The sequence below is a fragment of the Parasteatoda tepidariorum genome, chromosome 9 (assembly GCF_043381705.1).
Source record: "Parasteatoda tepidariorum isolate YZ-2023 chromosome 9, CAS_Ptep_4.0, whole genome shotgun sequence".
Lineage (NCBI taxonomy): Eukaryota > Metazoa > Arthropoda > Arachnida > Araneae > Theridiidae > Parasteatoda > Parasteatoda tepidariorum.
Window position 1 is genome coordinate 21,081,412 of NC_092212.1, and position 13,570 is coordinate 21,094,981.

Genomic DNA, 13,570 nt, shown 5'->3' on the forward strand with positions numbered 1-13,570 from the left:
TCCAAACGCAGAGAAGCTAATTTGTTCTATAATTAAGGTATATGAACCAAAAACATCACGTTTTCACCCATCTTTAATCAAATTGTTAATATTTTAATGCAAAAATGGAAACAATAAGGACAATACCTTCATAGCAATTGAATGTTAAAATAATTTTAATTTGTCCAGACTCAGCCATGGTGGATAAAGGGCTCGCCCCCCGATTAGGTGACCCGGATTCGATTCTCAGCGATGTCTGGTCGAAATAAATTCCGAGCTAGGCTCACAGTGATAACGTAAAATATCCTCAATGGTAGACGGATCATTGCTTAGAGTATCCTTTCGCCAGGCTAACCGTGGAGGTTTTTTGTGGTTTTCCTCTCCATGTAACGCAAATGCGGGTTAGTTCCTTCAAAAAGTCCTCCACGAAGGCAAATTTCTCACAGTACTCGATCCAGGTGTTCCCTTGTCTAGTGGATTAGATTCAAAATTACAAGGCTGCGGAGCTGATCATTAGTAGTCGTAAACCCAAAAATTGGGTCGGCTGTTCAACAACGGTTATAAAAAAATAAAATATGATTGCTACTTATCCAGTTTAGAAACTTTATTTTTTGATTTATTAAAAAATTAAATTAAAATTATAAAAATATGTAGGCATTTCGCTTAATTTCCTCTAATCCTCTACGAATGCAAATTTCTCTTTATACTTAATCTGGGAGTTCCTTTGTCTTCTGAATTGGATTCAAATTTACAAGGCTACAGAGTTGAACGTGAATAGTCGTAAGCCCAAAATTGGGTCGGTAGTTTATAACGACGGTTATAAAATAAAATACATCTATGCTTTAATACATCTCTTAGATTTAGTTCAAATTGCGATGGGTTTGAATTTTTAATGGTAAAATGAAAGCTAAAGTTAATAAATTTTCAGTTATTTTCGCAAATTTTTCAATTTTTTCAAGTGCATACAGGTGAATCAAAATTAATTTGCCTCTCTTTTGCAAACAAAACGGGAAAATATGATTAATGTAAATTAATCATATTTTTCCACAATTTATTTCATATTGTTTATATTCTCAATTAATATAAAAACCTCGCGCAGAGATGTAATTTAAATGCAATTTTCATCATTTCTCTGATTTCCAACTCATTGTTGTAACATTGTAATAAAGTAATCACCGAATTGGGGAATACAATAGAATAAGCTTTTGGTCATAAGAAAGTTTCTTACTACCCAATATATCTCGTAAGAGAAGTGTGAATACGAGAGCGATTAAGTAACAGTAAGTTATGATATTGAACAATAGTATACTTCTCTCTGATGCAAAAGTAAGTTATGCTTTCTAGCTTTTGAAACTGATTAAGTATTCTTGAATGAGAAGAGCAAATATCACTTAAATCCATAAAAATAAGAAATATCTTGCAAATTCTGTTTAAAACTCACAAATTTTTTTTTATAGTGAGATAAAATTTATTTTTGTGAGATAAAATGTATTTAAATTTTTTAAAGTGAGACATTGAGTGAAAAAAATTTTTTTTTTTAATAACTGACCTTAAACGAAACTTTCTAAGAAACTATTTATGATATCACTTTGAAATTCTTAGGGGATATTTGAGATTATATCAGTTGCATTGTGTGATAATATTTTAGCGTTAATAGGAATATTTTTTGAGTTATGAAAGATTTTTAGCGAAATTTTAAAAAAAAACTAAGATTTTTCAGTTTATAATTTTTTAAACGAAATCTCTGCTGAAGATACGTATTAATAGTCATACAATAAATTTATATTAAATCGACAATAAAGTTTTTTTTGATGAAATATCTCTTCGGGATGTCTTGTGATACTAATATACACCGAAGAGCCATTACATCATGACCACCCTCCATCTATAACAATGGGCTCGCCCAGGTTTTCATGGTTTCTCGCCCAGGAACAATGTTTTCATGGGGCACATTAGGACCCATAATCCTCATAGAACAATCCCTGACGTCTGTAAGCTACTTGAACATAGTTGCAGACCAGGTTCACCCATTCATGGCAACAGTTTTTCCTGCGGGGGATGGTGTTTACCAACAGGATAATGCACCATGTCATAAGGGTCGAATCGTCATGGATTGGTTCGAGGAACATTCCAGTGACTTTCAAGTCATGTCTTGGCCCCCAAATTCACCTGACCTTAATCCAATAGAGCATTTGTGGTCCTACTTGGAAAACCAAATTCGTGCTGCCACGCTACCCCCTCGCAATGTGAGGGAATTGCAGGACCAGTTGGTGAGCGCTTGGTACCAGATACCTCAGACTACCTATCAGCACCTTGTGGAATCAATGCCACGGAGGGTGCTAGCAGTTTTGAGGGCTAAAGGTGGTCCTACATGTTATTAGCAGGGTGGTCATGATGTAATGGCTCTTCGGTGTACTTTCTATATAAAAATGTATAGTGATGATGACACATGTATTAAATGAAAGAGGTTTGTCTTCTTTTTGTAACCACTTTACATTTTTTTCTAAACCAAATGGTTGTTCCGGTTAAGACCCTTTTATTCAAGTTTTTCTTCTTTTTTTCAAACTTGTGTTAATCTAATTTAATTCCGTTTCTTACTCCTTTAAAAGTACTTTGTTCCTGTACTTGGCAGAAGCTGATTACAAGTAAGAAAATTTTTACCACATATTTTCACTTTTTTCTAGGAACAGAAAATAAATAAATAAATCGTGGCTTATCGTTATATAATTCGTAACGAACTCTTAAACGAATAAGAAAGCATGGAAGGGTAAAATACAAAGAAAATATCTAATATATTTATGTTGTGGCACAATAATGCTTGATGCATCTGTCGCATAATAGCTTTTAAAAAATATAATAAAATAAATTTTTTAAAATTTATCTGACTTAAAGTTAAAGCTCAGAAAAATTTCTGTAAAAAATTTTTTAGAATTTAGCTATTTGGATCACATTTTGAATAAAACTTTTTCACTTAAAAAATTTAATATCTAAAATATATTCTCTAGAAAATCCAAAAATGAAAAGAAATCAGTTGAATATCTTAAGTTATTTGTTCCACATAAACCTATATTTTTAAAAAAATCTTCAAATTATATTTTGAAGATTTTCTTCAAATTACCTTAAGATTTTTTTTAGATTATATTCTTAAGAATGTCTTAAGCCATTTGTCCCACATGAACCTTTATCTTAAGAAAATCTTAAGATTATATTTTGAAGATTTTCTTTATACTATTTTCTTAAGATTTTCTTCAGACAATATTCTTAAAAATTCTTAAGAATGAGTGGTCTAAATAACTTAAGATATTCTTAAGATTTTTTTTAAGAAATTCTTGAGAATCTTTTTCATGGGGCTGCTGCCACTTTATATGTATCACCAGTTAAGCCTAATGAAGTTGGTTAAGCTTAGTTGTTTATTAAACAACCTGTGTTAAGATTATCTAAAGATAGTATCATATGGGTAAATTTAGTCCCAGTAGTTCTAAAAATAGTTTTAATTTTATTTTAATTGCTTTTTATGACAAACAATAGATTAAATAATTGGCAATAATCAAAATCAGTGCAGCAACATCACTGATGCTATCTTTTTGACACTTGATGAAACTGAATTATCTACAAAATATATAACAACGTCTTAAGTTGAGCCGTGGTGGCTCAGGGGATAGAGTGATCGCATCCCTATAACATGACACAGGTTCGAAACCCAGCAGTGGCAGATTGCTCCTGACTCACACCGACCACAGTGTTGACGTAAAATATCCTCAGTGGTAGACAGATCATGGATTAGAGTCCACTTACCGTCGGGCTAACCGCTGGAGGTTTACGCTGTTTTTCACTCCATGTAACGCAAATGCTGTGTAGCTCTATTAGAAGGTCCTCCATAAAGGCTAGTTTGTCCCAATGCTTGATTCAAAAGCTCCCCTGTCTTTTGGGTCGGGTTAAAAATTACAAGGCTATAGATTTTAACTATGATAGTCGTAAACTTAGAATTGGCCCGGCAGTTCAACGCCGGTTGTAATACGAAATAAAATTCTTTAGGTTAAATACGTGCCGAAAATTCAGTTTTTAAGTGACCCATTTGAATGGGCTAATTGAAATTGATTTTTAGACTCGGGAATCGTTCCTTGCACCCGCTGTTAAAATTTCAAGATACTATCTCAAACGGTTCTGGTTATAAGTGTCCCACAAACTCTTTGTTTTACTATAATAAATTTTTTAAAAAGCACACATAGGTTTAAATTTAAGTAAATATTTACTTATTTTACTTGCTACTTAAAATTTTTACAAAAAAACACCTTTCCAATAATGAATAAAAAATTTTTGTGCTTTTATGGAATAACAAAAGGTTTGCAATAAAACTTCATTTCATCAAATACATATATTTTTGGAAAACATATAGCTACGAAATTTTCAAATATACCAAAATAGATCAGACCACGTTAAGCCAAAACAGCATTAATAGTACAAATTCCGTATTAATTCTGAATTCTAAGTTTCAAATTAAATGTAACATATATTATTCAAAAGATTGATGTAAGTTTAGATTAATGTATTCTATTTTAAAAATACTTCATAAAATCAATTGTTTTGCTCGTGTGCAGTGAGCGGACTATAAAGCGACAGCCCCAAATAACTATTGATCTAATGATCAAATCTTCACATTCTAGGACTGATGGCTCAAAGGTGTGACCTCAAATACACTTATTAATAAGTGCAGACGATATTTTAAGTTACGAAATCAGACACAAAAATAAACTATATCCTAATTTAAAAAAAATTGCTCAACGGGTTTGGATTTCTGATACCCAAAATTCAGGAGGTAGCCCAAATCTGGGAAATGGGATCCCAAACGTTTGGTCAGGAGAGCTGTCAAAAGTTTTAATCCCTCAATGATAATTTTACTTTTTGCATATTTTACCATATCTCGAAAATTAAAAATTTTTTAACACAACTATTAGTTTTTTTTATCCAAAGATATGTCCATGCAAGATATAACTTCCAGCAAATATTTATTTTTTTATTATTTTATTTAATAATTGTCAAAAAAACACTTTTAAATTGTAAGGTATACAATTTTTACATCATTGTAAAGAATGCAATCTTAAATTGCAAATTACAAAATTTGAGCGAAAACAGTCGATTATTTCAAGAGAAATCTAATTTTAAAAATATTTCTTTTTCAGCAAAACTTTCACAATCGGATGCGATGGAGCGATAGAAATGCTAAGAAATGCGTATACTTGATATCAACACATATTTCATTTACTTTCTACATCGGCTTCTTCCACTGATAAATATCTTTAAAATAATAATAACTGAGAAACGGAAATGTTTATGCAGGATATCCTGTTAATACAAGAGGAACTCCAAAATACCATTGCAGCTTTTTTAAAAATTAAAGCTCGTTATTTTTTTAGAAAGTTAAATCTTATCGATATTTAATCATTAGAAAAAAATTCTAAAGTGTTCTTATAAAAATTGATACTGTATGATGTATGGTATTTAAGTCTTTGATGTTCTTGACGAATTACAAATAAAACGGCCATTTAAAATATGATTGTTTTGCCTTACTTTGATCCAGAACAGGGATTTCCAACTTACATGAGGCCGGGGGCCGCAATCAAAATCACCAACACCATCAGTCAAATGGCGGGCAGCAACTTTATCAAAATTTTATATAGGACTCTTTAATGATTGAAGGAATATTAAATATTAATGTCAGATTTTTAACAAGTTGTACAGAGCAAAAGTATTGAATTACAAATAATAATAAATATTTTCTTGGATGCAAAATCTGAAAAAAAATTTTTTTTTTGCAAATTTGTTTGAAATAGGTTTTTTTTTTTTTTTTNACAGAAACGAAGAAATTATTTTTTTTTTTAAACGGAAGAAAAGTATTTTAAACCCATATAGATTTTTTACGAAAATTGGCTGCAAAAAAATGACAACTAACATATTTTAGTTCGCTAGCCGCCAGTTGGAAACCACTGATCTATAATATCAGTTTAGTCCTCTATGATTGCTACTTGATCAGCGATGGCTCAGGGGATAGAGCTGTCACCTTCCAATGAGGTTAACCGGGTTCGAATCCCGGCGATGGCTCGTAGATACGAATATCCACATCCGGCTTGCAGCGACCACAGTGCTGACGTGAAATATCCTCAGTGGTAGACGGATCATGGGTTAGAGTCCCTTTGCCGTCAAGCCAACCGTGGGAGGTTCTCGTGGTCTTCCACTCCATGTAACGCAAATGCTGGTTAGTTCCATCAAAAAGTCCTCCACGAAGGCAAATTTCTCCCAGTACTTGATCCAGTAGTTCCCTTGTCTTCTGGATTGGGTTCAAAATTACAAGGCTACGGAGTTGAACATTGGTAGTCGTAAACCCGAAAAATGGGTCGGCTGTTTAACGACGGCTATAAAAAAATTAAATATGATTGCTACTTATCCAGTTTAGAATCTTTATCTTTGGATTTATTAAAAAATTAAATTAAATTTATAAAAGTATTTAAGAATTTCGCTTGATTTAACATTTCTGAATTTTTGGTGAAGCTGATTTTTGCTTAAGCTAAAAATCAATAAAATTAGTTGAAATATGGTTTTCATTGAAATGAAAATAGTAAAGTATTATTTTTAACATTGAAAATGGTTATAAGGGAAATAAATTTATTTATTATTGGGGAAATACTATTTCAATACCTAATGGGAAATACTATTGCAATTTTTTATAAATGCTTAACATTTCTTAAATTATTTTCTATACTGTTATTAGATAGATAAGATGCGATTATTTCTTTTAAATATTGCTTATTATTTTCCACTAGCATATTACTCCAATAATTTGATAATAAAAAACCTGAATTATGGTGTGTGAACAGGACCTAAGAAATCTTAACTCTCGAATTAATTAATTAAATTTAATCTCAATAACCCTTCCACGGAATCTTTATGTACCGCGGAACCCTTTTGGGAATCGCTTTTATAAATAACACAGAAAATTGTAAATAAGACGAATTCAACGGAGCAAAATATACCGTCAACCAACTCCCCTACAGACCAAGTAAACAGAATATCACCGTTACACTACAATCAACTTTATTCAAAAGGAATTCTTTGCAATACAAAAGAAGACACTTAATAGGGACTCGTGTTTTTAAGCATTGACTAGAAATTGGAGCATGCAACGTTTCTTCTAATTCTGAACCAACAGGACGGAAAACCATCCGGTCTTCGCAAACAGGACGCCATGACACACAGATTGTCAGTGATAAAAAAATAAATAAAAAATGCATACACCCATTTGATAAGCATGCTTGCGTTGGAGCATACCTTACATGCCCTCCTCACCTGATTGTTGGTGTAAAAAAATAACGATTCGTCTACTTCAACAAAGATTGTTGGTGACAGTTTCTGAAGCCAAGTGTGGCATTTCCTTGGTGCTTGGCTGGATCCGTGACCAATGCATGGAGGGTGCGAATGTTTGACATGATTTTATTTTTTGTCTAACAGCACTAACTAAAGAGCAATTTCGTATTATATTTTTTGTTTGAAGAACATTGTGGTAATTCCTCCGTGGATGGTGATTTTCCATAGATTCTTCTTGTCATTAGACTCTATTTTACTGGTTCTTGGTGTTGTTTGTTGGCGATCTTTTGTGGACTTTGATAATAAGTGCACCGTTCTTCAATTAATCAACTTTGTTGGCAGATATGTATGGTGATTATCTCCAAAAATTGGCGTGATTGATTTTTATGCTTATGATTCTTTATTAGCTCTCTACATTTGTTTAAGCTCAAACTAAGTAATTGGTGAAATGATTAGCACTTGTAACCTGTAATCTCGAGCTATATGTTTAAAAGATGTTCCTGGTTAAAGGAAACAAACAAAAGTGGAATAAAGAATAGAATTTAAACATTAAACTACGCTGAGGATTCTTTTTAACATTCGAAGAAACTCTAAATGAATGTTATAGCAAGAGAAAGCCGTTTTTACATTCTTAAAGTTATGCCATTTGGGAAGAATTAGTTCATAGTTTACACATATATGCCTTTTAAGTAGATTGCCTTAGTTGAATGTAAAATATTTTATTCATTAAAAGACTTTTTTTTCACTAGTTATCCAATATAGTAACTTATTGTGAACTATATTAATCAAAACTATCTTGCACTCGTTTAGAAACGCAAGAAACTTGTATGAAATATACATTGTCATGAATTTAACTAGAAAATGTGCACCGGTTTGTCTTTAAACTCTTCTCGATGGTTTGTGCGAGTATCTTTTTCCTGGCAAAACTTTATAAATTTAATGCATACAATGATGTCTTACATGGAAAGAAAATCTAGGAAGATGTTTAACCACTAAACACGAAACACTCTGACAGTTCGAACTGAAAATGAAGAATTATCAGAAGAACTACAGAGAAATTATCAGTATTCTGCAAAAGGAAATCTACAATAAACTGAATAATGAATGTTCTTAATAAGGCATACTGCTTTTTATGGAATATTACTTCTGAGTCAATCAAAATAAAACATCTGAGAGAATCTTTCACGTTTCCTTAAATAATGGCAGATGTTTTTTGAAAGATCATGATGCTTTTTGGATTGCATAGAAGACGACGGAGAAAGTACTTAGTCACTGTGGAAGTTGGTATTAGTTGGCATTTGAATCGCCGTCGAGTCCTTCGCCAAAGCGTAAGTGGAACTTTTTTTAATGAAATATTCGATTGATGATTTTGGATCTGTTTGAAAACGCTGTGCAAACCTTAATTTTTTAATGTGTATGATTGATTTAATTACTGATTTGATATTTTGATTGTCTATAACTTATGCAGAGAGCTTTTTTGTTGAGTAAACTCCGAAATTTAAATATTTGTAACTTTTCAAATATATTTTCTAATTTTTTTAGTTTAACAGCAAATCAAAATTACTTCTGTTGACTGAGAAAAAAATTATTGTCAAAACTACCAGAATATGATAAAATTCACCATATTTCTGGCTCTATGGGAACACCAAAAAGCTCTATAATTTCACATGTATAATTATAAAGATATATTTATGTACATAATATATAAATATAATGATAATAAGTGCTTTAGTAATGATTTTGGAAAAACTAACAATAAAATATGGTTTAATAATGCGTGATAAAATTTGGGAATTGTAGTAGAAATTAGTTATTTTATCATTATTCCATAGAGCATTGCATAAAAACCATTTTTTCGGTTAAATTTACTTTTCAGTTGTATATTTTTTATTAATTGTGTGGTAATAAGAACTATGATTTCAAAAACCAGAATTTCCCGTAAACCGTTACCATAGCAACGGACATTTTTTAGAATGAATGATTTGAATACCGTATATTTCGGTTCTTATTACCAGAATTTCGAGTTTTTTTTTTACCTGAAATGTTTTACCATACAATACGGTAGTTTTACCAGAATATTTTTCCGCCGAGCGTAGTTCTTATCACATCACCCGATTTCATAATCATACGTCCATTTGAGTTGCAAGTGAAGTTTTTTGTCTTAAGAACAGTTTCTCTCAAATATTTAATTTTGTTTAACGCAACTTTTTTCTGAGTGAATAGTATCAAAATTGGAAAATAATTTAATTTTATATTCTTCAGAACCATTTATTAAATAACGTTCAAATTTTGGGTTTTACCATTTAATAAAGATGTAAAAAAAAGTTTATTTTTTAAATTCATATGTGCCTTGACCCTCGTTAAGATAAATAATAAAAAAATATAAATAACTGTAAAACTTTATTCTTTTACATCTTTTTTTATCTATGGATAAACAAGCTTCATAATCGTGTGACAAAATTATTTGATTACCTTAGTCCTACGAACCATTAAAATTGTATCCTGAAACTTGAAAATCCCACCATTAGATTAAAAGTTATAAAGCTACTCGTTTATTTTTTTTTTTCATTTTGCTCAATGTACGTACATCAACTTTTCAAAGTTTATTTTTTTCTTATAAATATGAATAAACTGTTCTAAGGTTTGTATTCTCTTTGTTGAGAAAATTGGAGGATAGGACCGGGATGTCATACATGGTTCAGAGATTTGTTTCTTAGAACTATTCAAATTTTTCTTTATTATTTTTTTTTATCTTTGATTTGTTTCTGCATCGTATGTCAATATACTGGGATGAAATAGAATTTCGTTTTCGGTTTTTCTTTTTCACGGAAGTGAACAAAACAACAAAAATGTCTCTCAAAACATCTGAAAGAGAATTGTTCAAATAACTTAACAAAATCTGTCTCTCAATTCAAGCAGAAACATCTTCTTTCAACAAAACACATTGTTTATATTTACAAAATTTTACCAACTTACATTTTGTTGAGTATTCCAAGTTTAAATCTAATAAGGAAGTTATTTCATTTCCTTAAAACACATGTCTTTTTTATATTATATTAGAATAAAGAATTTTATTTTTGTTTAAAAAGATGTCATAACAATAAGCAAGATTATATGGAAATTTAAATTATTAATGAAATATTTATACAAATTGTGAAAATAGAAAACTTTTCAGTTGAAATAGTAACGTAATTACGCTTTTATATATTTATATACAATTTTTTACACACTAAAAAGATAAAAAAGGCAAAAAACAAATTTTTAAAGAAGAACGCGTCACATAAAAAATTGTAGCAAAAATTTCCTGCTAAATTATTATGATAACTCTTCGTTTTTTTAATCTGATATTTTTATATTTAATATTTTTTTCGTTATTGAGTAAATTCAGCACTTTTGAAACATATTTGCTGGTGAAAATCAATCAAAATTAGAATTATGCTTAATTTTCTACAACATTAATTTACGCATTATCCCTTACATATGTAATAAAAAATCTTATGTTATAAAAACTTCTATATTATGAAAAAAATTGATGAATTCTCACGGAATCCCTTTTTTAGCTGACGGGGATTTTTTAACGTAGCTAATCAGCACTGCTTTTCTTTAAACAACATTATTCATTAAGGATTTCAATTTCATTAGCTAATAATTTCCTATCACGAGAGAGACTGGCAAATGACATAAATAAGCTTTTTTCCAATTGGCTTCTTTTTTTTTAATTTTGCTGTGATTAACGATTATTTTTATTTATATATGAAGCATTCAATTGCTTCCCTTCGATGAAAATTCATCAGATGATATTTAAAAGCAAAAAGTTTGAAGCTGACTTCGAGTCGATTGTGGAGAAAGTCATAAAAAGTTTTCGAAGCTTCATTCATGCTGTTTACGAGTTAAAGAAGTAGAAAAAAAATCTTTTTAATATTAAAATGTCAAACGATTGAAATAAAATTAAAACCAGCGTAAAAAAGTAAAAATAGGATAACAATAATATTAGAATAAAAGACTAAAACGTGAACTCTACTACTCAAAGCGGATTAACCATATTGGAATGTGGACACAATGCGCCTATTAAAGCCTTTTATTAAGGCAAATCCCTGTTCTTTTCTCAAATCGTATAATGAAATTTAGAATAAAAGATTGGACGTGATGAATTGTAAATGGATATCGTCTGATATTTTAAGACAGGAAGGAAACAACTCTACCCTAGCAAAAGGCATGGGTTCCGGTATGATTATAGTATCAGAAACGTGTGTTGACATTGATAATGGTTAGTTGACAGATTGTGATTTTTACTGCGTTTGTATTTACATTTCTATTCGGACACTGACCCCTATGGCTGCCCTTTGAGATAAAAAAGAGTGGACATCTATGAATTCTAGTGCTTCCTTTCCGTTTTTTTTTCTTTTGAACAAATCAACGCTAAAGGTCATATATAAAAATATTTGGCGGCCACCATTTTTCTTTCACACAATAGAGTTGGATATATTCAGCTTTAAATGCCATCAAATGATGTAGCCATTTTGTTTATAAAAAAAACATTAATTTCATTTTTGTTTTGGAATTCGTTACCCTAGCTATGACCAAATGACATAGTTATTTTTATGTGCTGTGGTATAGATTTTTATTTTATTTTTTAATGTCGTTAAACATCGGACCCAATTTTGATTTTACGACTATGCTCAACTCTGTAGCCTTGTAATTTTGAACCCAATCCAGAAGACAAGGAAACTGCAGAATTAAGTATTGGAGAAATTTGCCGTCGTGAACTTTTTGATAGAACTAATCAGCTTTTGTGTTACATGGATAGGAAAACCGTGAAAACTCCCCACGTTTAGCCTGAGGACTTTAACCAATGATCCGTTTATCAGTGAGAATACTTTACGCCATTACTGTGGTCAGTGAAAATATGCGTGGTGATAGCGCAATTAACCATAAGTATTTTTTTCTGGAAAAAAACGGTTTTTATTCTACATAAAAAAATTTAAAATTTATCAATTGCATTTTATTTACTATCATTATCTTTGCTTAATTTCTAAAAAATTCTGAACTGTTCCTAATCTTTTTTTTAGTGCTGATACGTTTGTTTCAATGTGTAATTTGCTTTGCACAAAATTCATCAGTAATATATTTCAGTAATATACATCAGTATTATATTAAGTGCATAAATTTATTTCGGGAAATTACAAATTATGCAAACACTTACGTTTCATTTCATTTTTTTTAACAACGTAAAATATTCTAGAAAAATTTCAACAAATAGATGTTTGACGAAAAAGCGATTAACTATCAGAAGCAAATAATACACATTTACAAAAAAAATATATAGGAAAAAATATATTTTGAGAAAATATTTATAAAAAGCAGTAAAATATTTAGTTTATGCATTGTGACATTTTAACAGAGAGATAGAGAATAAAAATCCATATTTAGAGTAAATATGTAAAGAAAATTTCGCTGAAGTGTTTAGTTTAAGAACATTTATATCTTTTTTATAGTTTGTATTTCTTTCGTTTCCCTTGGACAATTCATAAAAGCGAAAGAAATAACTAAAATAAATTGGTTACAGAAATAAAAAACAAATGCTATAAAGTATTTAGTTTATGCATTCTTATATTTTCTTTACATATTTTTTTCGGCCAATTTACGAAGAGAGATGTGAAAATTAAAATGACTATTTTGTTGAAAACATATCAAAATGAAAACGGTAAAGAATTTAATTTATGCACTCTTATATCTGCTTTACATCTTCTTTTACTTTCGAGCGGTTAAAAAATTTAAAAGAAATTAAAATGGAAAATAAATGATGGTTCGATTAAGTAACACAATAAAAATCACTAACAATAAAAGAAATTTAAAAAAATTAGCTTATACTTGTTATGTTTATTGTTTTTGGTTTGGAAAACGCTTTATTTTATTAGTTTATATACGTTTATAAACCATATTTGAAGAGAGGGAATCTTGATTTTAACTAACATCAAATCGTAACAAGCGCATGTGATTAATTTAATAATTTCCTATTTTCGTTACTATGACAAGTGTTATATTTTTTTATAAATGTTTTTATACGACCTCAATTATTATTTTTTTATTGGCGAGTTTGTTCAATTAATTTATTCAACACCCTGTTATTAAAAGAACATTATTGAGACTTAGATTTTTTTTTTTTAAATCTGTGCTTAATTTTTTTTTCTGTGCTTTTGTTTTCTGGGTGAGTTTACTGTGAACGTCACGG

At 30.1% G+C, this 13,570-nt stretch overlaps 1 protein-coding gene across 3 annotated transcripts in view; it reads left to right on the forward strand.

The window, feature by feature from the left end:
• LOC107445775 (rho GTPase-activating protein 29) overlaps positions 1 to 13,570 on the forward strand; it is a 214,740-nt gene that overhangs the window by 60,271 nt on the left and 140,899 nt on the right. Inside the window, exon 1 of one of the 3 annotated variants that reach the window (XM_043047841.2) lies at positions 7,428 to 8,666. The exons of the other annotated variants lie outside the window; for them this stretch is intronic. Coding sequence (XP_042903775.1) covers positions 8,562 to 8,666 — 105 coding nt within the window. The 5' untranslated portion in view covers positions 7,428 to 8,561. Of the gene's footprint in view, positions 1 to 7,427; positions 8,667 to 13,570 lie in introns of those variants that run through there. 3 annotated transcript variants of the gene reach the window in all.